At 37.2% G+C, this 25,863-nt stretch overlaps 3 protein-coding genes across 4 annotated transcripts; 2 read left to right on the forward strand and 1 right to left on the reverse strand.

Annotated features, from left to right (window-relative positions):
- Nucleotides 1-5,252: 5,252 nt before the first annotated feature.
- Nucleotides 5,253-6,887, forward strand: LOC110745212 (uncharacterized). Its single transcript, XM_021945293.2, has 2 exons — nucleotides 5,253-5,555; nucleotides 6,024-6,887. Exons 1-2 carry the CDS (start codon nucleotides 5,481-5,483, stop codon nucleotides 6,675-6,677), a joined length of 729 nt encoding a protein of 242 aa, XP_021800985.2. The 5' UTR covers nucleotides 5,253-5,480; the 3' UTR covers nucleotides 6,678-6,887.
- A 5,666-nt stretch (nucleotides 6,888-12,553) lies between these two features.
- Nucleotides 12,554-15,220, forward strand: TOM2B (tobamovirus multiplication 2B). The gene is made up of 5 exons (XM_088253534.1): nucleotides 12,554-12,791; nucleotides 14,058-14,123; nucleotides 14,214-14,278; nucleotides 14,492-14,582; nucleotides 15,016-15,220. The coding sequence occupies exons 1-5, from the start codon at nucleotides 12,660-12,662 to the stop codon at nucleotides 15,052-15,054; spliced, it is 393 nt and encodes a 130-aa protein (XP_088109660.1). The 5' UTR covers nucleotides 12,554-12,659; the 3' UTR covers nucleotides 15,055-15,220.
- Nucleotides 15,221-15,857: 637 nt separating this feature from the next.
- LOC110748481 (uncharacterized) lies at nucleotides 15,858-18,785 on the reverse strand. Of its 2 annotated transcripts, none has more exons than XM_088253532.1 (4): nucleotides 18,207-18,785; nucleotides 17,362-17,429; nucleotides 17,147-17,245; nucleotides 15,858-17,026 (listed from the first exon to the last, which is right to left on the reverse strand). In XM_088253532.1, exons 2-4 carry the CDS (start codon nucleotides 17,404-17,406, stop codon nucleotides 16,073-16,075), a joined length of 1,098 nt encoding a protein of 365 aa, XP_088109658.1. In that variant the 5' UTR covers nucleotides 17,407-17,429; nucleotides 18,207-18,785; the 3' UTR covers nucleotides 15,858-16,072. The 2 variants fall into 2 exon arrangements, with proteins under 2 accessions (XP_088109658.1, XP_088109659.1); XM_088253533.1 differs by lacking the exon at nucleotides 18,207-18,785 and adding an exon at nucleotides 17,576-17,677.
- Nucleotides 18,786-25,863: the final 7,078 nt, after the last annotated feature.

Here is a 25,863-nt window from a genome sequence, read left to right on the forward strand (position 1 = left end):
TTGGATTATAATTATGACCTCCTATTCAAAGAAATGTCTTATGTTTCAACATTTTCATTAACAACAATTTGTGAGATTTTGAATGTTTCACGCTTAACGCTAGTGGCTTTTTATGTAGGTGGATTAAAGTAGGAAAAATAAACTAACAAATATAATGATAATAATAATAAAATATTACCCAAAAAAAGAGAGGGAAATATTGTAAAATACCATCAAGGCCAAACTTACTTCTCCAAATACCATTCTTGGCTGGACATTCTTGGAATACCAAGTCTAAATACATACATATTGGGCACCTATCCCGTTTTGCACACTTTTGAATTCACTATCGCGCTCTCTCTTCTTAGGTTCTTTTTCTCTTCTTTCCCGTGTCATACTGAAAGAAAACCTAACTCACTCTCTTAGCCCCAAATTTGGTTATCTCTCTTGTCACACACACACACACACACACACACACACACACACACACACACACACACACACACACACACACTCTCTCTCTCTCTCTCTCTCTCTCTCTCTCTCTCTCTCTCTCTCTCTCAGTTCTCTGTGACCACCACCACTTTATCTCTCAGCGCTCCGCCACCACTGCCAGTCTCTATCTCAGCTCTGCGACCACTACCAGTTGCGACATCGAACACGTTTTGGCTCCAGGGTTCAGATTCCATCCAACAGACGAAGAACTCGTCATTTACTACCTCAAGCGTAAGGTGTGTCGAAAACCCTTCAAATTTAATGCAATCTCTGAGATCGGCATCTACAAGAGCAAGCCTTGGGACCTCACAGGTAATACCCACGATAGCAATAAAGTCACAATATTAGTGTTATATTTTCCAGGGCCATAGTAAACTCTCTTCAACTGACTTGCACAGTTTGAAATGTGAGTTACAAAGCACAAAGGATAAGTTGGCAAAGGTAGCTACTTCAAATCGAGCATTTAGGAAGAGATTGTGCGACTTGGAAGGGATGCTAGAGAATGAGTGTTTGAAATATGAGAAGGAGTCTGAAAAAAATTAAGAAGGCTATGGACTCAAATTATGTTGTATAGTAGGTTCAGATGCTACTTCTAAACGCATTATTGGCAGTTGGGCTGATGTGTCCAAACGGCCCAAAATAGGAGGGGTAGAGTACATTGACACTTCATTTGTTTCAGTACCATTATGACCACCATGCATTAACAAAACCTGCCCCGAACTCCTCGGAATCTGGGATGAATCCTGTGGTAATTCCGACATCATACTGATGCCAGGCCCACTTACTAAAAAGAGACGAGACTTTCTGCTGAAATTTCGATAGAGTCTCCCCTGAAAAATGGACATTCCCAAAATTCTCAACCTATTAAAAACACATTTAATAACACCAACCGGTAGCATGCACAAGATAATGTCATGCAATTAACATCCATGGCCTCCGGCCTTATAATTAACCCTAGTATGGGCGACATCAGAGCATATCTAACAGAATTCAGTTTACAAATAGAATATAAAGTTTAACGGAAGTAAAAACGAATAAAAGAGTGTCCTACGGAAGCTCGGGGTTCGGAAGGAAGATCTCGGCTCGACCACTCGGTTTGAATCTATCTACTGCTTGGGGGAGCAAAACAGGAAAGTATGAGTGGACAAAAACAAAGTCTATTCCACATTTGAAAACAACATAATATAACCCCCCCCACCGTTTAGAAAATGATGCTGAAAACGATAGGCATTCAAACCGATGTAGCTATATATGTATATATATAGGTTAGGCAAAACCATAGTGAAATCCATAATCTCGTAATAGTATACCATCACCAATCCGATTCCAAAACCTTTCCCAAGTACTATCTCAAAACGCGTGCTCATTGGCATGGCGAGTGAGGAAGTATCCTCACCAGTACCAACAGAAGAATCCTCAATACTCGTGCGCCTGTGACAAGTCTTACGCGGGCAGACTAACCCCACTAAGGGTCTACGAAACACCCCGTCAAGGGTGCCCGGGTTCCGACATATCCAAATACATCACAACCACTCATATTCCATAACCTCTTTCCAACAAAACCCATGTACCCCACACATATTCGAATATAGATAGAAATTCTCAAGAATAGTATTTATCAATTCAATAAAATCAAAATCCGAAAAATCCAAATATACTTCCAATGTATTCATAAAAATATATATTCAACAATTAAATATATTCTAACTCAATAATCCAAGAAATCATCATGCATATTTTCCATCCTTGAAAATAATGATAATAGTTTAAAAACAAAGTCCACTCATAGGTAGTCCCACGCTGCTTGACTCTGAGAAGGTCCCGCTTGCTACATACGCTGGGTCGGAGTACATATTTAAAAATACAATGGCAAGATTAACATAAAATACTTCGAACAAGAACTTTAAAATCAATTCCTCCCGGGATTCAAGCGTGTATGATGGACAGGAAGTTCCTAAGGTCCAACTACATGTTCTGAATGGTTGAATGGCCTCGGAAGACGCTCGGTCAACCGAGTTGTCAAACTTTCCGAATTTGGTCAACCGAGCCCATGGGCCCACAACCTCCGATTTCCAATCCGAAAGTTCCAACGGGTTCAACAAGCTTTATTATATATGTCTTGCAAGTTTGGTCCGAATCGAACGGTCGGATCGCTCGTGATCGCACGATCGAACGGTTACCGTTTAACCTAATCTTTGAATCATTGAATCGAAGCATCCGGGACTCCGATTCACGATTTGCGAATTCCTACACGATCCTAGGGCTATCTAGATCAACATATTTTGAAATGATCGATCCAAAGGTCCGAACATATCGAACCCGGATAACGCCTAATATGCGTAATCCGATCAACAGTCAAACGGCAACCAAATTCAAATCCGAGCATAATGTCGTGCTCAGGATGGCATGGGGATCATTTTAGTACCAAATAGGTCACCCAAATAGTGCCCGCGCGCCGCCACACGTGCCAGCAGCGCGTGGGTGTTTAGAGAAATTTCGGCGACCGAAAAATTCTTGAAACGCCCATCAATACCTATACCTATGTGATTAGGACAACGAGTTGAGCAACTTTTGTTCTTGGACCTTGGCCAAAAAGTGACTAGAACTTGCCGAAAACTGGCCAAACTTTAAGCGGTAAATCAAGTTTCAAAACTCCAAAATTGATCCTAATCAACCCAACCATCAACTAGAACACATTGAGAGGATGAAAAAGCATACCTAGATCGAAGAAATTTGTGGCCGAAATCACCGGAACGAGCGGGGGAAGTATTGGGTAAAATCCGACCCTTTTTGGCCTTTTTCCAGTGACTGACGGTGGCGGTTGCGGCGGGAATTAGTTGGGATGGAGAAAGGAGGTGGAGGCGGTTCTTTTGGTACTGGCCTTATGGCCGGAGGTGGACGGTAGGTGGCGGGGGGGGGGGGGCATAATCCGATCGTTGCATAGTAACTCGGGGGCCTGTTACACGCGGGAGGAAAATATCGGGGGAGAGAGAGAGAGAGAAAACAAGTTTAAAAAATAAAAAATCAGACTTTGAATTATTTACGGTAAAGCCACTGGGCTTTCGTAGATCATAACTTCTCCGTTACAACTCCGATTTAAGACACGTACACTATGTGTCTACGAACTCGTATCGACGCGATCTACATCATGGTGCCATCCAATTCCCCAAAATCCACCAGATTAAAAAGTGACCAAAATGACTCTATCCCCAAGGGCAAAAATTGTAATTTCATAATTTATTAAATTAATTAAATTAAACGAATACTTAAATTTGGGTCGGGATATTACATGCATCTCCTCCACCTCGCTAAAATCAATCATGTCCATAAAATATGTCCTAACATCACCTGCCAAATCAACGACCTTTGTATTATTCCGAGTTACTTCATTGTTTTCAACAACGGCAACTGAAAAATGACCCATCCGACTACTATCCGTCGTCATGTGCATACTAATATACTATCAACTACATCATTTAGTCAATCCTCTATATTCTAGACTCACCTGTAAGGGAGCTAGTTTTGAAGGTGTTACATCACAATTGTACTTCATAAAAAAATTGAACATCATCATTGTCCTCAATCTTTATGTGCTTCAACTCATTCGAAGCTACCACAACAGTGAACTTTAAGCACACCTTTGTATTCCCCACTATTTGTATTACCAATCTTATGCACGCGATCCAACAATTAAGAAAATGTGATTGTCCGTGATACTATTATGCCTTCTGAGTCACCCTATTCGTATTTGCACATCTTCTTTGAGGTTACCCATTTTCCATTGTAGCAAACCAGAATAACAATTGTCTCCATTTATGAGCGTGACAAAACATCATTTCATTGACACATGTGAAGCCACTAGCAAACCACTCGAATAAAACAGAAATAAAACTACAAAACAAAAGCAATACAACAACAGTAAATAAGAAAATCCCAATATGAAATGCAAGAATCAATCGACAAAGAACAAACCCATTGGCTGTTTCAAACAAAAAAATATCATAATCAGATAATACAAATCTACTACATCAAATGGAAAATCCCAAGTTTCAAAATTCACATACCCAGAGCAATCTAAATCCATTTGAGAAAAACCCAGACGGATAAAGAAAAGGAGCATGAACATTAAAAACATATAACCGAGAGCAATCAAAATAAAACCAATTTGAGAGAAACCCACATAGATGAAGAAAATGACCATCAAGACCAAACAGAGGAAATTAGAGCAATCAAAACAAAACCAATTTGATAGAAACCCACACAGATTTAGAAAACACAAAAAGAATACAAGAAGACAACCTATTGGAGGTCGACGATGGAGTTGAGCTTCGAGGTTCAAACTAGCTGCTCGCTTAGGTGATTCGGAAGAGAGATCTAGAAGATGGGGTCGATGGTGGGTTTTGCAATTCAGAAGAAAGAGATGAGAGGATGAGATGGGTTTCGCGAGAGAGAGCGAAGACATAGAGTGGTAGTGGTTGCAGAGCAACGATGGAGAGAGTGTTGTTGGTTGCAGAGACGATGGAGAGAGAGAGAGCGAAGAAAGAGCTAAGAGAGAGAACGAAGAGAGAGCTGAGAGGGAAAATAAAAAGTGATAAGGTATGTATTTATACTTGGTATTCCAAAAATGTCCAACCAAGGATGGTATTTGGAGAAGTTTGGCCTTGATGATATTTTACGGTATTTCCCTAAAAACGCTTTCTGCTTAACATGCTTTTAGATTATAAAAGCGATATATGGAGAAGCACCTAGCACGACTTATCCAAAAAACTAGTGAATTTTGCATAAAAATCTCAACGCGTCTATTTGGTGGAAAAATAAGCGAGCCTCAATAAAATAGCAAGCACGAGGGCTAACATTGGAAGTTTAAAGCCCTGAAGCACTGTTTTCCAGCTGCCCCGAAATTGAGGAACTCTTTAACGCAATCAAGAATCTGCTGCTTCAACGACTCCTCTCCCTCCTTAGAGGCAGAAATCAAAACGTATTCTCTTGATCACAGACACACAGAGATGAAGATCTCCCTCAGGTTTCAAGAAGACCAACCAGAGTTCCAAAACCAGCGAAACCCACTGATAAAGGCAAAGGTACCTCTAACCATCTTCAACCAACCTTTTACTTCTTCCATTGCCACCGTCCCCGCCACCACCACATCCACCTCCATGCCCACCAACTCTTCTTCTCACCTCTCGTTTTCTCTCTCATCCAATTTCTCTTCCGGCCCTTCTGTCAAACTTTCTTACTCTCACACCTCCACCACACCCTCTCCTTTCTCTCTCTCCCTCAAGTCTGGTCTTGGCCTCTTTGGCTCCCCAAAAAACTCCCCTCTTGTTTTCACTGCCCATTTCTCTCTCTCCCACACAAACCCCAGTTTCTCTCTCCACATCAAGCCCCAATTTGGCAACTTTTCCCTAAAACAAACCGCATTTTCAGACCCTAATTTTAAACAGATTTCTGGGTCTGCCTCCAATATTGGTGCCCATTTGGATTCTGGGTCCGTTTCAAATGGTGATTTTGATAATGGGTTTGTCTCTGAAGGGTCATCTGTTTGGCAGGAGCTTAGGTTGGAGCCTTGCGGTGGCAAAAATGGGGCTGGGAACGGTGAATTTAGGGATAATCGTGGAGCTCATTTCAATGGTGGGTCTGTGGCAGAGAAGCCATTGGCTTGGAAAAATAGTGGGAAAGATGGGCTTTTTTCTGGCATTGTTGTGATGGCAAGGACTGTGTTGCCAGTGACAAAAAGTGCAATGGTGAATATGCGCTGGGGTGTGAATCTTCCACCAAAGTTTGGCAAAGCAATGCCGTATCTAACACTAAATAAAATCGGTATTGAGAGAGTTGAGGAGGTAAAGGCAGAGGAGGAGAAGGGTTCTGATAGTAGTAATGCGGGTGATTTGGAATTGTTAAAGGGGATGTGCTTTTGGATGAGAAGGGATTTGGAGGTCATGGAGAAGGAAAATAAGGAGATGAAGCACAGGTTGGAGGAGATGAAGTCGGGAGTTTCTAGGAAGCATTTTAGAGGGGAGAGTGATTCTGTTGGGAAGAGAGTTTCACCTCCTTTGGATGAGACTTCTGGTGGGTTCGAACAGTGGAGAAACAAGAAGAAAGTCAGAGAAGAGAATGCGAGAACAGAGGCGAAAAAGTCCACCAATTCCGCTAGTGATTTGGAATCTGAATTGCAGAGAGCTATCAAGGCTGCTACCATTTAGCAAGGTTCGAGATATATGTAATGTAGAATTATTGCTTTGCTTTGAAATGTATAGGTAAATTATATCTCTGCTGTCTTCAGGGTTGATTGCCTTGATTAGTTTTTCAGGGTAGTTTAAACTTAATCACTAAACATTGGAAATCTGTTGGAACTTGTAAGTATCGCATCAATGGAGTTTATCTCTTATGAAGAGAAGGGAATTTATGTTTTATTTCAAGTCTTGAGTTGATTGCCATGATTAATTTTTTTCTTTGAGTTGTGTTAAGGTTTACAAGTCAATAATCATTGATTGTTAGCTAATGTCAATGCACCTTTCCAAAATTTGGAAGGCAAGGTAACTATGGGTTTTGTAATGCCGAGTTGCTTAAAAACATACTGATGAACTAAACTTTGCTTTAAAAGTAAATTGTTGTGTTGGCATTTGCTTGAATTTCAACTCAGTTGTGTTTCACAAATTTAAGGGTTTTCCTTTATTGTTAGGGTCTGATAATAAAACTAAAAATTATAAAATAGTTGAACAAGCAGAACAGAGAACCATTTTATACTTAAACATACCTGAACGGCCTTTAACAGAGTCTCTCTCTCTCTCTCTCTCTCTCTCTCTCTCTCTCAATTGTGCGTATCCTCTAAGTTGTAAATTTTGAAATACAAGTTCTGGTCTGTCATTGATTACTTGATTTAATGGTATTCCTAGCTGCAGAGATGTCTAGAGTGGCAGAGATTTTGAATTTTCCAAGGCACACCTTTGAGTATGAGTTTTTTTTCTTTTATCTGTCATGTCATTTGTTAAATTCATGGCTGGAAATGAGCAGGCTAAGTGGAAGATTTTATTAGCAAAAAGGCCTGAAATAATAATGTAATCGGCATGGAATTATGTGATATTCATATTTTGTATCAGTATCAGTCATAATAGGGGAAAACCTACAAAGAATAATTGTCAGTGGTCCTGACCCTTCATGCTTCAATGGTTCAAATTTGTTAGTTCTTTTGAAAAGCACTGCTGTATGTAAAAAAAAAAATTATTATAGAAATCTTAAATTTTCAGATGTCTTGTTTTCTTTCTCTGTAGTTGTAAGAAAAATTAGTGAACATCTATTGTCTGAGCTACCAGAGAAGCCTCATGCATGAAATGCACACAACTAGTCAATGCGCATGCTCACGTTACTCTGGTAAAAGATTTGTAATGTATTGGATAATCGAAAAGAAAAACAAGCAGCTTTGTTCTTTCTCTGTTGCTATCATTTCACAGCAACCAAACAAGTTACAACATATCTCTTCTGAAATATTAACCTTTACAAAACTCCTGAAAAGAACTGTACCTAAAACTTATTGTATATTCTGCATCCTTCATGGGTTTGTACAACGATTGATTCTCCATGTTGAAAAAGTGTATCTATCAGTCCAATTTATTTGATTACCGAAGATAAAGTCGTTTGGCATGTGTTAGTAGACTAGAATAAATGTCTGCATGCAGCCAGCCTAGTCTTGACCTAAAATTGTACCGATATTGGCAGAGTTCATAGTTATATGAACATGGTAAGTTGTGAAGGAACTATTCTTGTTTCTGCAAAAACTTTAGCGACTCCAGCAGCAAAGTAGGGATCATACTCTCGGCCCCCAATGATCTGGACCGCGCACCTGAGTGGTTTCAAGGGTGGCTTGGCAGCGCTTGGCACCTATGTGAATATGGTCTTTGATTTTTCCATATGATGCAAAAATCTCATTGCGGCAGTTTGGATCCAAACCGTCTATTTTTCAAGTCTTCACTCATAGATCATCCTTGCAAAAAATCAGATAAATTGAAAATTATTAAGACATCTAATTGAGACCAACAAAATCTATGAACACGGTGCTTCAAAAAAGTATTTACATTTCAATAATTTAATTGAATAGTCAAATGACATCGGATTCAAGTATTTTTTGTAGAGATGGTCTTTGAATGAATATCTACAAAATAGATAATTTGGATTAGTGAAATACAATGTGGAGTGGACCCTACAAGAGTGTTCCTCAAATAAGAGAATCCCTTAATAGAAACTCACTAGATATATATATGGTGTTGGTTGTAGAACATTTTGTAAGGTTGGCCAATTACAAACATAAATTCACATTGTGATCATCTTAGGAGATCAAGAAACTCTCATATGAAACTGCGAGGAAAAAGACCAAGATTTTGATAAACTATTGCCAGCCATGGAGTTTGTATTTTTCCTTGAGCAGTTTCTAAATTTCCAACACAATATTGGTCGTCTGCAAGCGTACTTGGAATTTGAAAGTCCTTCATTTGTTAGCTTCATGCTATTTATTTAGCTAATTTCAATTGTGAGATAATGATTCTGGTGAAGGAACACTTATCATGACTAGGATGGATCAATACATGAAGTGGCAACAGTCGGATGATTGTCACTAAAAACATCAGGAGTTGGGGATTCTTTTTTCATTTTAGGCAATTGTGGGAAGACTCAAGGCCCTGCCAACTGAAAAAAAATCTGAACAATCCCAGTCGCACATAAACGCGTGATTTTATCAGTCATCAACAATTGACGTGACTGATTTTCTGGATGTGAAATTCACATGCATCGATAGTTAGAAATCACAAATATGCACTCGAATGACTTATGGTGTATCACAAAACTTGTCATTCTAATAAAGTCTATTTATTTGCATTTTCCATCAATACGAAAGGCCCCAAGAATATTATGGCCTAGGAGAACAAAGGAGGGTTTAATCAATGCGAGCGGACGCATTTACATACCCCATCGACGCATTCGAGTGTCGAATCCTCACATTTAATTCCTTTGCAGTCAGCTACACTCAAACATTTCCCATTTTCATTTTGTTTTATGATCCCAACTGAGTCATCAATAATGTTGGCCACTTGGCTTGTGCAGAGGTGGTTAACACAAAAGGCGAAGCTTGTAGTGCATGGAAACGCTTTGCAGTCATCGTTAGTAGAACATCTTTTAACAAGTATGGCTTCTGCTCCTCTTGGCAACGTTGAGAATAATGATACACCTGCAAAAACGTCAATTTTTATACAATTATTCTTTAAAAATCAACCGAAAATGTTCCAAAATGATTGAATTGGAAAACATGTGACAGTTTAAGGATCAAAATGACCTAAAAACGAGTTGGATGACCAAAATAAAACTCGTGTATAAAAACAAATGAATAATGTAACTGCTACAACATTCATAGAGGAATGGAAATTAATTATTCATAGTAAGAAAAACTCACAAGATGCAACAACCAAGAAGAAGATGAGCGAGTTCAGAGCAATCTTAGATGGGGCTTTCTCCATGGTTCGTTCTTTTTTTATTATTCTCACCTTGGGTCGATGTGACTGAAATTGTTATAAAAAATATAGTTTTCCTTTTTCGTAAAGCCAAATACAAAAACATTTATATTATAAATAACATATGAACAAATTGGAAAGCTTTTAAGGTACAATGAAACTGAAGAAAAACAAATTGATAGGTAAGTAAAAGCAAAATAAATTATAAGTAAGAACACGCTTGGTACGGTGAAGCATGTCAAAGACACTGTCCTAAAGCCTTTGTAGCCTCCCTACGTGCATGTACTGACGGTTTGCAAGACTCTAAGATACGACCCCTTGTACACAAACTCAAGATCCTCTATGAGCACGTTTATAGCCGAATATAGGTATCCAAGTCACAAAACCATTGCCCAAAATAATAATATGAGTAGAGAAAGTATAAAAAGTAGAAGATGAGAGAATCAAATTGTGGTGGTGATTGTGGTATGTGATATTCTGATGGTGTATTGTGGTTGTTCAAATGTGAAGGAGGAGTGACCTTTTATAGGCATATAATAACATGTAACATTCACCACATTAAACTAGAAAATTAAAGCATTCAATATAGAAATAAAACCTAAAAATTTAATATATATAACCCCACACAATAAATAAAATAAAACAGCCAAAATAATTAAATAAATCAAAATAGTCAGAACACTAAAGGCAAGACATTAAAATGAAGAGTGTTGCTATTTCCACCCCCCAGTCCTATTTCCCCACCTACCTTATCTTCCCACACAACATGTAAATTTGAAAAAACATAATTCTATTTTTACACCCACCATTATTCTTAAAATACCCTTTAATTATTAATTCAAGCAAATTCTCCTTACTTTCATTCAAAGCATGCTTCAAACCTTCAACCCCTGTCAATTAAAACGCTTCGGATCCTCTGTAAAGTATTATTAAAAAATTTTAAAAATAAAGAAAATCGCTCTCAATGTTCATCATCTCTCCACCGAACGAAAACAATAACAGAGAGAAATGTCAGAATTAGAAAGAAGACGAAGAGCAAACTGAGCACATGGAACAGAAAGCCTGTGCCCTTGGGTTCAGAAACTGAGGAGAAATATGATGGAATTGGATTGGACCCAACTGGAAATTTTGAAGCTTTATTGGAATTTTGATTTGGGTTTGGTCGGGATGAGGGAGAGAGGGAGGGGTTGGGGTTTGACAAGGATGAAGGAGAATATGTGTTTTATTAAATCTAAAGTCCTTAAAAGTCATTTTACAAATGGATAAATTTGTTTTTAAATTTTGAAGATAAGGTGGGTGGGGAAATAGGACAGGTGGGTGGAAATAGCAGCACTCAAAATGAATCCAAGACATTAAAACAAAAATGTAATTAAATTAAATAAATGTTCAGAACATTAAAGGCAATAATCACCTAACAATATCAACAACTTTATTGTCAAAAATAAAAGCTTTAAATGTCATGAAATTGACATTAAAGTTTTGAAACTAAAGCTGCATGTAGCTGCATTTATACTACCAAAACAAAAAATTGTCCCTTTTTCTCCCAAATTCAAAGCAATGACAGCTAGCAAAATAAAGAATAATTAAGCTCAATAAAACTTGCAATAATATCACATAAACTCTCTGCCCATTTTCGGAAAATTAATAGCTATAAATGAAAATAAAGAATTAATATAACAATTGAATACACGAATAGGCCAAAACTAAAATTGACGTAATATTAGAATTTGAATTCAAAATTAAATTACAAAAGAACTGTTTGCACCTTTTTTTTTTCCTTTCAAGAATTTAAAATCAAAGTAAATATTATACTACATAGATTTGTGTGAATGTAAAAAGTCCCACATTGGAAAGTTTTTTTTTTTTTTTTTTTGAGGACCTTTCCTATTGAGAGGGGCGATAGCATACTAAACTCACATACACTACACGGATGCTAGGACTCGAACCCAGAACCTTGCCCGAGAGAGTAAATACTCCAAACCACTACACTAGTGGGTCCTTTGCCCCACATTGGAAAGTTGAGAAACCTAGCAAGGACTTATAAAGGAGTTGGGCTACTCCCCTCATTGCCAATTGGTTTTGGGGTGGAACCTCAACTTCCTTCATAAGTATCAGAGCGGGTTAGCCCATGTGTGAAAGCCCAATAGCCACACGTGCTTCACGTCACCCAATATGTGTTATCCACGTACTAGGTTTAAATTTTTTAAAACCTTTTAAAATTCCAACAGAAATTTCAAGTTTGCTTTGCACTACAGTAAGTGAGACATTCTCCTCCTTTCTTTTGACACGGTCTCAAATTTCACTAACATGGATGATGATAAGTTTGATAATTAGTTGTGGCTAAACTCATTATGAATGGATGACGTAGTTGAGTAAAAGTGCAACTATTTTGTAAACATAAGTTAGGCTAGTAACTAGTTGGTCAGGCTGTGAGCTTGGCCCTTCACCTAAGTTCGAATCTCCCTTCTAGCAAATTAGATTAATTTGAAGGATCGTTCTTTTAAAAAAAAATTATATTTGTACTACGCTTTCGAGCTATCGCCATTGCCTAAAAATATAAAGGTCATAGTGCCTATGTAATGCAATTGTGGCTATTTTGGAACAAAAGTTGTGAAGTTGGGCTATTTTAGCTAAATTCTCAAAAATAAAATAAAAACACGCTTCCGAGAGCTAGGAACAGTGAGAAGAATGGCGAGCTCAACCGCAGGTGGAAGCAACAGAGGGAATACGGCAAAAGCCATGGTGTCTGATCAGATCTCTCAGGCCATACTGTCCACTTCCAACCTTCTCCACCTCATGCAACAATCCTCTCCTTCCCAGGCATCCTCCTACTCTCTGTTTCTCACCTTTTATTTTTTCAGATTTTCTATCAGAATATGCATGTCGGAGAAGATAATAGTGATTTAATGGGTCTTCTTTGTCCTTTGTTTTTTTAATAAAAAATTTCAATATAAAATCAATTTGGGAAATGGGTTTTGGTTAAATTTGGGGAGGGCGATTGTATTACAGAGAGAATTATTTTTGTTATCCCAGGTGTGGAGGCTGATTTGATTGGTAAAATTAAGATTAATGAGGAAAAAAATAGGGGAAATATATTAAAAACATAAAATTTGAAGGAGATTCCTATGTGGCTCGGGTATTTTACTTCAAAGATAGTACAATTTTTTGAGACAGAAATGTAATAAAAAATGTGAAGAAAAGGAATGTGGTCATGGACATGTATCTGGACACTAAAGAACTGAAATACCAGAAAATGATGTCCAAATTATCAGACACATTCTTCCTGGTGAAGGATTGTAAAACTGATACACATAGTAGATGGATGAATGGAAGACTGAAATGCTTATTTAGAATGTGCAGGAGATGCAAGAGTTTCTGGAGGCTGTGTTATTAGGACATTTCTAGTGAAACAGGAATGGGGTAGATATAAGCAGGTTTTTTTAATAGGGAATCAGAATTTCCTTGCTTTTGAAAATTTGTTAATTATCTTCTAGTTTGTGGTGAGGGTGTGTGGCCTACCATGACTTGGCGTTGAAACTGTGATGATATAATAAACACACTGGGATGGCCGATGGGAGTGGAGGTGCATTGGTTCTTATTACGAAGCTGCAAGCTGTAATCTTGGAGATAGCCTTCATTCTAAATTTTGTCAAAATCTGCATAGAGTTGTTAGAGATGGAAATATGTTTCAAAAGGAAGAAGAAATGAGAAGGTAAGTAACTACTAAGGTCAGTAAAACTGTGTCTCTGGTAGGGTTGCTTATACTTTTGTATGCCGCCTGACACTGTAACTCTTCTAAATCCATGCTTTTGGTATGATTCACGTTTCACCGTTATCATAATATTTGAATATCCTTAGTTATCAATTAGATTACTCTCGTGAAAATTCTTGTTGCAACTTTCCTGGCATATAACATAACTATATCTATATGTCCCGACGCAATGTGAATTACTCACTCTCACCCTTAATTTTTATCTTATTATTTGGGTACATGAGGTAATTAGACACTATGCAGTATGTGTGTAATAGCATAAATTGACCTTGCCTCACTGGCCTATTATATTTCTGATATCGTCTCTTATGCAGGCCCAACTGATAAAGCTACCAAAGAACCTTTTGGTCAAAACATCTACAATAAAGCATACCGGACAAGTATGTTTCCTTTCACCAAGATGATCTTGACTATTAACATTCCATGTAAATTTCATCTTCCCATCTTGTATTCCTTTCCTTTTTATGCAGTTGTTGGAGCAGATGCCTCGAGTAGTTTCATCTCTGGATGCACATATGGAAAGTGGGTTACAAAGGTTGTAGTCATGTAGGCTTTGTTTTCGCAAAACTTTTGTGGCATACAGTTACATACATCAGCACCTTGCCTGCGGCAACTCTTTTTCATGAGATCAGAAATATTTTTAATTAACAGTTGTGATGTGTCATCATACGTTTTTGTTGTTATTATCTCCTCTAAGAAATATAAGCTCATATGATTCTGTTACTGATAACATTTATAAATTTTTCAGTGTTCCTCATCTGCAAACTGTAATCCAATTACTTGAAAACATGGAAAGCTGCCAACTTAGTTCTCTGTCTCAAGCTAAAGTCCTTCAAGAGGTTAAGATCTCCCTCTCGCTCTCTGTGTGTATGCGTTTGTGACCCTTTGTTTTTTGAATGCTCAATGCATAAGATATTATTTCTTGGTTAGCAAAAATCTTTCTGCCGCAATTTGTTCCCTAGAAGTCTTTAGCTTTCATTGGGATTTCCTTATTTTATAGGGAGTTTCACTAAAACACCCAAAATAGGGGCTGAAATTATAAAAAAACCCAACACCCAAAACACTTTATAAACACACCCAAAACCCATCATTACACACACTCAAAACCCATTTATAAACACACCCAAAAAATATACAATTGTTGATTTTGGGGTTGATTTTGGGTGTGTTTCTATGTTTAAATAGTGTGTGGGTTTTTTTATAAATACATGTCTAGGATTGGGTTTATTTATAATAATCTATATTTTATATTCCTTATTTTTCCCCTCTCAGGAACACGAGGTGGAAAATCAACCTCCAAAGGTGGGCTAACTATCCAAACTATGTACCCATTTTGTTGTATATTGGCGGATGTAACATAATGGTTGTCAAAATGAACCTTTGGAGTTCTTGTTGAGACTGGTCAGAGTAAATTATATGTGATCTCAATGTACATAAACACACTAAGGGATAGTACCAGTAGACTCAGTATGAAGTTGTTCTCTTTCTTTTTCTTAACATAAAGTGGAAAGAAACCATGCTGCTTGACCAACTTAATGTGATCTCCTGAATCTCTTGAATTTCATTTTGATGACCGCATCCGACAAGATGCCAAATTTGCGTGCGCCTTGGAGGAACTAATTTATACTTTCAGGGGCCCTGGCTTGTTCCTATTCTATTGTCCTGCATTTGGTGCTTCTGGCACTCTTTTGTGAGTCATTTGAGAAGCAGACAAGCGGGGTCATGTTCTTATCCCTGGCAAGTTTCATTTCCCATAACATATTTTCCTATGTGAGGTACATAATGTGTATTATTATGTTATGTAACCTGCATAAGCATTCCTCTGCTTTAATATACCAAGTTAGAACCTCATTCCATGTGTCTTTAAGTTTCTTTTTAACATAAATGGCCAGGATTAGTTTAGCTCATTTTACCGGCAACCTCAACACGGTTCCAATTTCGGTTTTTGGAAATGGTTAAAGAAGCATCCAATGCAAATGTTAACTGACAATTACTCGCCCCAAAAGCTTGTACAACACAGATGCAGGAAAGGAAAGTTGCATAAATTACATACATCAGCCAAAAATGTTTACTAAGAATGAAATCCCAATCTGAACAAAAAATAGTTGCAGAGATGAGAACTCAAGTGCATCATATGTATATATATGTTCAGAAACTCACAACATTCAGAAGTTTTATTGTACTTCGATCAATTAAAATATCAATTTAGTGATTATACCCGCTCATGTTCGTGTCCATCTTCCCTTTTCCACAGTTAAAAAAAATGTTACTGCTTACTGGTGTGTCTTAGAACCGTTTAACATATTGTACATAAACACACAAATAGCCCTCATTCATTGACTTGAGGCGAAGGCATTGAAGTGTCAAAGGATTTTTTCCTGACCAAGAGGCAAGTGATCTTTGAAGTCTGGCCATGAGAATTGTCAATGCTACACAGAACAAGGTCAGGCCTGTGAAGCCTGAGATTCAAGTGATCCTTCCCAAAAACCAGTTCGGTTGCATCAAGAAGAACATGCCACGAGCTCCGGTGAGCTTCGGAAACCCAATGTAGTGAGTGATGGACCCCATTTTCAAAAACTGGATAAGAGAACAACCCTTTGACCTTGAGCTTACTCTTCTTCCTGAAATACTGGCTTAATTGTGAACCTTTGATCCTCAAATCCAACCAAGTCTCTGGTGCCAAAATCACTTTGGATTCCTTGTAACCGGCAAACTCCTTTATGCAGTCTTGTTCCCCAAGAATGGTCAAGTAATAGTTTCCCTTGAAGAAAGGGTAGCTCTCTGCTACTAACACCATGGCATCCCTGTAGGTTGGGGTGAAGAGAACAAGGTACTCATCATCAGTCAATCCACAGTGCTTCAAGACCTTGTTTTGAGCTTGAATCTCGGGGATCGAGATGAAGCTTCCGGGGAAGGAGGATTTCTTGGTGAGGATGTCAAGCAACCTCGACGGCTCCAACTGAGTCCTGTCCAAGTCAGGCAGGTTGCTCCCGGCGAATTGTGTTGCTGACTCCCTAGGTGACTTCAAACTACCCCTCGGTGATTTCCTCTTATCATCAGGCATGGTCTCAGTAGATTCTTCAATGATGCAAATACTAGAAAGATCAAACTGTTCTCCTTCAACAAGCGCAGCATATTGTGGGTACTTTGCCAACACATACTGCTCAACATATTCCCTTTCTGTTGGTGTAATAGGGCCTGAAAATCTGAGCTCCACACCATCACCATGGAGTGTTGATATGGCTTCAGCTACAATGTGAGGAGGAATCATATTGTGTGCTTTCTGTTTTGTAGTTCCAAGTTTAACCAAACAAAGCAAGCAAACTCAAATCAGATACAGATTTATTTGAGATATCTGAAGTCAAATACGAGAAAAGATGTTTCGAGAGAGTTCAAGTTTTACCTTAATAACCATGCTTCTTGGTCTCCCATCATCTATTGGTGGTTTGTGAATAGAAGCAAAAAGGGATTTTTTCAATCGACCTTCTCCTTTCTTCATGGCCTATTTTTTTACAAATTTGTTTTTTATATTACCATTAAGATTGTTACAAATTGTTTGCTTATAATATTCATACTTGCAGTAAATGAAGAAAATGATCTTGATTTATCAGCACTTACCTCAGAGCCTGCATGTGAAACAATTTCACCAGTGTTCCTCCCCATAGTATCAATTCCAATTCTCACCACTGCTCACAGAGACAGAGAAGATTTGTTATTAAGTGCTTTTCAAACAAGTATCAAACTTTTGATCATAAGATTAGGAGCAAAAAACAGTTTGTTTTTGGTATGTAAAGGCTGTGGCCAAAACACCACTAAAATCTCTATTGCTTACAAAGTGGATTTGAGCAGAAAGATTTAAGAAATGAAAGAAACTATGCCAAGGGCAATGGAAGAAAGAAGATCAAGATTCAAAACTATTTAGTTCATTGGGTACTAAGAAACTAGAAAAAAAAAACCACTAGGAAATGGACAAATAGAGGAAACTGAAAATAAAACAGATTCAGGCATGAAGACAAGTGTAAGGCCCAAAAATCATGACATGAATCCCAAGACATATATCCATTTTAACGGTGCAGATCACATCTGAAATACCCATAAATCTAAAACCATAGTACCCATGATTTAATTCATTTAAGTAAAAGTACGAAACCATAGATCCATTGCAATAATGGTGCAAAATAATAGAGAAATGAGTTAATATTTGAACCAACTCTAAACCACACAAAACCCAGATGGTAAAAGCCTTATGACATGTTTATTAATCCGTAATCGGGTGAATAGTAATTCGTAATCAGAATCCAACTCCTTATTTTGATTATGATTATGGATTAGTAAGTTTACTGAAATCCCCACTCTAGCAACACACAAAACTGAAACAAGCTGAGGCTGTGGGGTTGGGGATGAGAAAGATTGAGATTGAGAAACAAACAAAACCCAGATAGGAAAAGGTCTTAAATTCATACCTTTTATGGCTTGTAATTGAAAACCCCTCTCTAAAACCCACAAGACTGAAACAAGCTGAGCTCTGTGGGTCTGGGGGATGAGAAAGCTTGAGACGCAAGAGGGAACTTTTAACCACTCTGAGTCTTCTGACCGCTGACAATGTGTTGCTCAACATTCTTAGACATTCTTTTGGCAAAATAAATGTTATATTGGCTCAATTGGGCACAACTCAAATTGGATCTAATTGCAGAAGAAACCAAAAAGAAATCTTTTTCTGCTCAAATCTATTGTAATTGTAAGTTGTAACCAATGCTTCAAAAGACAGAGATGTATATACAGAGATGCCGCATGGAGATCCCTTGTTTAAATGCTTACAAATGGACAAAGTCAAAATTTAGTCTTATTTATTTATACAAATTGGCATTAAAAAAACACAACTACATGTATGCCTACACTCTGATTGAGTTGTTGCTAGATTGGAAGAATTTGGTGGGAAAATCTTAAGAAAAGATGAGCTGCCGTACAATGACCTATATTTCAGTTTCAGAAAGCATTATTATAAGGCAGATTACATAACGTCTCTGCCTCAAATAGTAACAGAATAATAAGTTCAGAGTTTGAAGAGTCTAATAATATTTTTAAATATATTTTTTCTTTTGATATGGTTGAAGTTCACGGTATGAAGGTTCCTTGAAGCGCTGGTTGAAAGGGACTAGAGAGTAGAACCTTCACTGGTCAGATGAGTCTTTAAGATGAGAATTTTTCAGCTCATAGGAAGATGATGGGTCAAATCTTAGTTGGTAGGTATGAAATTTCGTGGAAATTGAATATTGGTGTCAAATGGTTCAGAAAATAAAAAAAGTTATGGAGCGCTTACTAGTCAAGGACTGGGCTAGTTGGGAGACTAACACAAGTTGAACTCGATAAAAGGTCGTTTGGGACTATTTCTGTAGGAAGTATTTTGTGCTTATAAGTACTTTTATTAGAAGAGTGTCGAAATTTTTGTTAAGAGTTTTGTTTGTTTCTTCATAATGCGATTTTATAACTCATAAGTACTTTTAATTTTTATGCCAAAAACAATCATAAGTATTTTTAATTGTCAGAAAGCGCTTTTAGATATTTCAAATACACTCCCAAATAGACTTCATGCAGATGGTGTTTGTCCTTATTAAAGAAAAAAAAATACAGAATCAAGTGAAGCCATTGAAACATGACATGCCAATGGTATTTGGGTTATGGATTTTCAGTTTGCGATAGCTTTTTTTACTAGCAAGAAGTACTACTTCCACTACAAGAACAATGAACATAAGCGCACAAATATTGCAATTTTTCACATGCCCAAAAAAAGGAGTCAATTTGCCTTTTCTTTTTTGCAATGTGCTACATATAGGTAATTCTATTTATTTTTTGTCTAGAAAATTATGGGTTCTGAATATGAATACACACTTTTGACAAAAAAAAAATGATGGATATACACTATTTTTTGTCCAAAATATTATGTGTTCTAAATAGAGAAAATGTCACTTTTGGTTCATGTAGTTTGTCAAATTTTTCACTTTGTGATTTCAATTATGGTGATTTGACCAATGTAGTTTGATATCCATTGTAATTCAAGAACACGTCCAAATTTCCGTTCAATTCCGTCCAAAATTGCTTATTCCGTCAAGAAATTATATGAAAATTTGGACGTGTCCCTGAATTATGATGGATATCAAACTACATGGGCCAAATCGCCGGAATTAAAATCATATAGAGAAAAGTGAAAAATCCGGCAAACTACATGACCATAAGTGACTTTTTTATGCCTTATAAATATGATCTTTAATCTTAATAGGAAAATTGAGGTTTCTCTACATCCATCTGGTAGAGTACCTATCCCGCTATCCTTTTCCTCCCACTAATTTGAAATTAAAAAAACAATCTTATTGCCAAAATTTTGATTTCTGCAAGAAACTTAATACACAATTGAGCAAAAAAAAAAAAACAACATAAAAGAATCGTATCCAATTCATATTTGAATACAACATACACATGCATACATCAACGAACAAACAAAATGAATATTCATGTTTTCAAGGGTCCCTCCCTCCATGATTCCATCAACCTTTTGACGGTAAATCTTGTTATAATGTGTTAAAAACAGAAAATAAAAAGACAATATTTGATCACTAATCATGATATATGCATAGGCAACAGCTCTTCGCTCTTATCTTTTTTACTAAACAATAGTTTTATGCGGAATACAACCACACAAATACAACAGCAGCTGGTTGAAGTGAGATTCCTACAGTTGGCTCTTTCACTATCAAATGGTTGTAATACAATCATTCTTAGTAAGGACCGATCACACCAACAGTTCATAATTCCTATTTCCGAATTAATTCGTATGATATATGATATCTCTACTATTATAAAGTTAGGCAAAAATCCTTGGAGTCACACACTTCACTAAAAAAATTAGACGAAAATAATGTAAAAAATCGGGAGAGCATGCGCCGTCCTGCAAGAAAAGGGAAGGGGAGAACATAAAACGAAAGCAAGAGTGCACAAGTTATTACACAACTTTTGGTCTATGAAATTTATAACTTTCAAGCATTGAGATGAACTAGATTTCTCAAATTAAGTTTTATTTATTTAAATATTTATGCATTCAGACCAAAATTTTAAAAGCATTTTATTTTTTTAATTAGTTTTAATTAATTCTCTCATTTTTCCCATTTCACTTTTTCTTCTCCCTTCACCTTCTTCGTTCCAAAAAAACTTGCATGTCCCATGTTTCATACACCATAATTTGCCTATTCCAGGTTTCATACACCTTTCCATGTCTCTCATCATGTGATGAGAGAGATACAGAGAAAGGTGTATGGAACATATTTCATTGACGTTTTACTCCTCTTCGTCCCTGTGCATCTATATATGTGTCTCTCTCTTTCTTCCAATATTTGTCCTCGCCCTGCTATCGTCTTTTCTTTACTTTTCTGTTTCGCTACTAACTTTCTTGAAGCAAACAAAATGGTTGGGAACAAGTTGTGGGTTGAGGGTAATGAGCAAAGCATGAAGTAGCATATTCCAATTCAAACCCATGACTTAGAGACCATGTTTGGTGAATAGTATTGGATTGAATTGGATACTCCTCATCTTTAAAGCATGTTTAAGGAAGAATGAATATATATATATATATATTTTACCAAGTTGAAGGTAGAATATGGATTACTCAAGAAGAAAATTTATCCCATCTAATCCCGCCAAAATGGTAGGATAACAATACCTTCAGTGGCGGAGCTAGGAATTTATGTGTTGGGGGGCCAACATATAAACCAAACAAGACATTAAAAAATTTCAATTTTTCAACCTTAACAATGTTTGGAAAAATTAAAGGTAGAAAATAATTGTTTATTCAATTAGGTATCAAAATAACACTCGTCGTTCTTTCATATCTCGAAAACCATCTATGATTGAGTCAATGCTAATCTTTTCTGCAATTTCCCTTTCGATGTACATAATCAAAGAGTCTGTGAGAAATTCATCTTCCATCTTGTTACGAAGCATAGTTTTTACTATACGCGTAGCAGAAAATGATTGCTCTGCAGTTGCTGTAGAAATAAGAAAAGTAAGCACAAGCATAACCACTCTATAAACAAGTGGATATGTCGTTGATCTTCTAGTCATTACCATCCATTGAGATAGATCATAAATTGTTGACAAGTTTATGAACTTTGGACGTCTAACGACGTCACTCTCAAAATGTTGAAGTTGTCTTCTCAAACCTATCTTCTCATGATCTTCAAAGTCTTGCGATAGAACTTATCTACCAATTGACAGATATCATCAATTCTAAAAGATTTATTCACTTCATGAGGATCTAAAGCCGACCCAGAATAAGCAACTCTGTTGTTTGATCACTAAATCTGCTATTTAATTCTTGAAGTTGAGAATCTATTGCAGCATAAAAAATATCTATCATGTAATAATGCTTAATGGTAAAATCATCTTGTTGATGGAGAGCTCGACCTCGTCTTGCAACATAACGAGCATTCATATCTAGGATATCTATGTTCCGTGCTTCACAAAAAGAATTCACCTTAGTAAGCAAAGAATCCCATCCATCATCTCCTAATTCTTGGATGAGTGCTTTAGTGGAAGAAACAAGATTCATGGCATTTATGATGTCTTGGGATTGACATTGCAAAGCTTGACAAAGATCATTAGTGATCTCCATAAGTTCTTTCATAAGATGTAAGATAAAGACAAATTCATATGAAGTCATTGCCTCATAAGTTGCATCAGCGTCACCTAGAATAAGTAGTTCCGTTATCAATTATATTAATTAGAACTAGTGCATGTTGCACTAAACATATTTACCAAGCTTGTAATTGATTTCAAATGAGAACCCCAACGAGTATCACCAGCACGTTGTAAGGTGCCAATTTGGTTCATTCCTTTCCCAGTCTCAAGCTCATCAATTGCAATCATGTACTCAATTTCAGCAACTTGAACATTTGTCAGTTCATCATTACGTTTGCATGAAGCACCAACAATATTGACAATAGAAGTCAATTTAGTGAAAAAATGGTGAACATATGAATAACTTCTCTTGATGATGCAATTAATGCCAATTGTAATCGATGTGCTAAACAATGAACATAGTAAGCATATGAGCAATCATTCAAAATCAAATCTTGTAACCCATTCCATTCACCTCGCATGTTACTTGCACCATCGTATCCTTGTCCTCTAATATTTTGAATATTTAGTGAATTATGAGACAATATAGAATATATACCTTTTTTCAGAGTTAATGCCTCAATGTCTGACACATGAACAAGCCTAAAAAAAAGGCTTCTGAATAACACCTTCTTTGTCAACAAATCGCAACACTATAGCCATTTGCTCTCTCTTGAATTCATCACGCGCTTCATCAACAATTATACAAAACTTTGATTCCCCAATTTCTTCACAGATTGCTTTCTTCACTTTAGTAAGTTTACTGAAATCCCCACTCTAGAAACACACAAAACTGAAACAAGCTGAGGCTGCGGAGTTGGGGATGAGAAAGGTTGAGATTGAGAAACAAACAAAACCCATATTGTAAAAGCTCTTAAATTCATACCTTTTATGGTTTGTAATTGAAAACCCCTCTCTAAAACCCACAAGCCTGAAACAAGCTGAGCTCTGTGGGTTTGGGGGATGAAAGCTTGAGATGCAAGAGTGAACTTTTAACCACTCTGAGTCTTCTAACCGCTGACAATGTGTTGCTTAACTGTTTCCCTCTTTTCGGCCGGGTAGGCCGATTGAAGGAGTTTTTGGTCCTTCTTCTCTTAAGATGCGTAGTGTTCGGTTCATTTTTACACATGATTTTTCATGTTATTCACCCACTATTTTGAGTTAGTTCTTGACATTTTATAGCTTTTTACTTCCTTTTTGTGTTTTCTTAGATTTTACCTTGGTTGGAATGAAAATGAGCTAAAAGTGCATTATTGGTTATAAACTTTGTTTTTGTTCATTTTCGTAGGTCAACTTCTTGGCCTGGGATCAACATGCTCTGGTGCTCGGATGAGGTCATGATCTTCATGAGACTTGTTCCAATGGATGTTAACTACAACATATCCAAATTTGAGCTCCATTGGACAAGTATTGCCTATCCAACCAATCCAGCATGTTACCACAGCTCTGGAAATCCGGAATTGGCCAGCTTTTACCCCCATTGTGTCATCTTGATTATTCTTGTTACCATAACACTTGGTAACAAGAATTTACCTTAGTAGATGAGATATTTTCTGAAGCATTTGGCATCTTTGTGAGGACAAGGCTTCATCATTTGCAAGGGGACAAGAAGACAATGGGTGAAGACTTTGCATTAGAATACTAAAAGTAAAAGCTGGAAAGGAGGAGAGAGGGAAGCAAAAGGAAGTGCAATCTGATATTGGAGAGGCTTTTCAACGTGGGAAATGGATCCATTACAGCAATTCCACAATTTGCAGAGATTTTGGAGCTGGAGATGAAGCTTGGAGCTAGGGAGCTAAAGGAGGAAGACAAGGGCAACAAAGCAAGAAGTGGAAGAGATTTCCACCATTGAAGACCTTGAGCTCCCATGTTCACAAAATCTGTAACTTCTTTCTAGTTTTGTTTTGAGTTTGTATTTGAAATAAGTATGAGGAACTAAACTCCATAGCTAGGGCTTAGGTTGAAGCCCTAAACATGATTACCTTATTGTTTTGATACTTGTGTGTATGAATTTCTGGATATTGTTGTTGAATTCCAATTCACCAAATTAATCTATCCTTGATGTATGTTCTTCTTTGATTGATCACCTTTGAAAGCATGCTTCTTGAGGTTGTTGGGATTATGTGTATCTTCATGTTATCCTAAGCAAGAAATGGATGAAGTAAGAATCATCCATGTGAATTGGTTTCTTGAATACCTAATGTAAACACCATGCTATTAGGATTCTTGTGATGTTCATATTCCCTTTGAACTTAATGGGTTTTTCTTGTAATTGAATCAAAGTACTAAGCACACCTAGATTCGATTATAGGGAAGGCACAAGTATTGTAGCACTCGTACTGCACTTTACGTACATTAGAGAGAATCAATGCGTCTTGAGCCACTCGTACTGGTCTTGATTGCGAACATCTTCAACAACACGTTTAGAGTTCATCACTTGAGTATTCATGAACTTGGGTAGAATTGTTTATGGTGGATTCTGAAACCCTAGTGTTTGTTACATTTTTATTTCACATTGTGATAATTCATCTCTGCTATTCTCATTTAAATTCAAAGTCCATTTACTTTCATGCAATAGAAATAGGTCACTTGAACCAAACCAAACCCCCCCCCCCCCCCAATGTGTGTGTGAGTTGTGTGTTTGATACGTTGTGTGTCTTGTTTACTACATTCTGTTTATTTTCGTAACTGTTTTGGACTTTTGGTCCGCGTTGGTTCTTCGTTTTTGTGTGCTGAATCCAATGGTATAAAGAACGTGAAATTTGGATAAACGGTTGGAAAGTTATAGGCAAAACACTGGACAGAGGTCGAAACTGGAAAAACAGAGAAACGAATCTGCCCAAAAACGACCGGTCGTTACTTTTCAGGCGACCGGTCGCACATGAATCTGCCCAAAAACGACCGGTCGTCACTGTTCACGACCGGTCGTCACTGTTCATTTTCGGTCGTCACTGTTCATGCACTGTTCACAGGTGATAAATAGGTGATAAAAGGGTGATAGAAAGTGTTGTTTGTGTTTTTGTTTAGTTTTCTTGTGTTGTTTCATTTCTTTTACACTTTTTTACTCATTTTTAGTTTCCATTTTGCATTTGTGCATTTGTAGTGTGTCAATTAAGTGTTCTTTACGTACTCAAATTAGAACTTATAGGAAGCCGACAAGTTCTTCGTGGGATCGACCCCGTACTTACATAATCTATACTTCAATAGATTCGTGCACTTGCGGGTATTTTTAATTGGTTGTTTGCACATTAATTTGTGTCCTCTTAGGAATGCAACACGTAGGCGTGCCACCACCAAACCACTTGATGGCTTGGATGGAAAGATCATGTGAGTGTGTTTGCACTTCCGAATCCTAATCAAATGATTGATCGGTCAAGCAAGGAACCTCCTCTTGGCCTAGGTTCTTTTTCTTCCTCGAGGTCAAGGATGATCGAGCTTTGTATGACTATTTTT

This window comes from Prunus avium, chromosome 5 (genome assembly GCF_965620075.1).
Source record: "Prunus avium chromosome 5, drPruAviu1.hap1.1, whole genome shotgun sequence".
Classification (NCBI taxonomy): Eukaryota; Viridiplantae; Streptophyta; class Magnoliopsida; order Rosales; family Rosaceae; genus Prunus; species Prunus avium.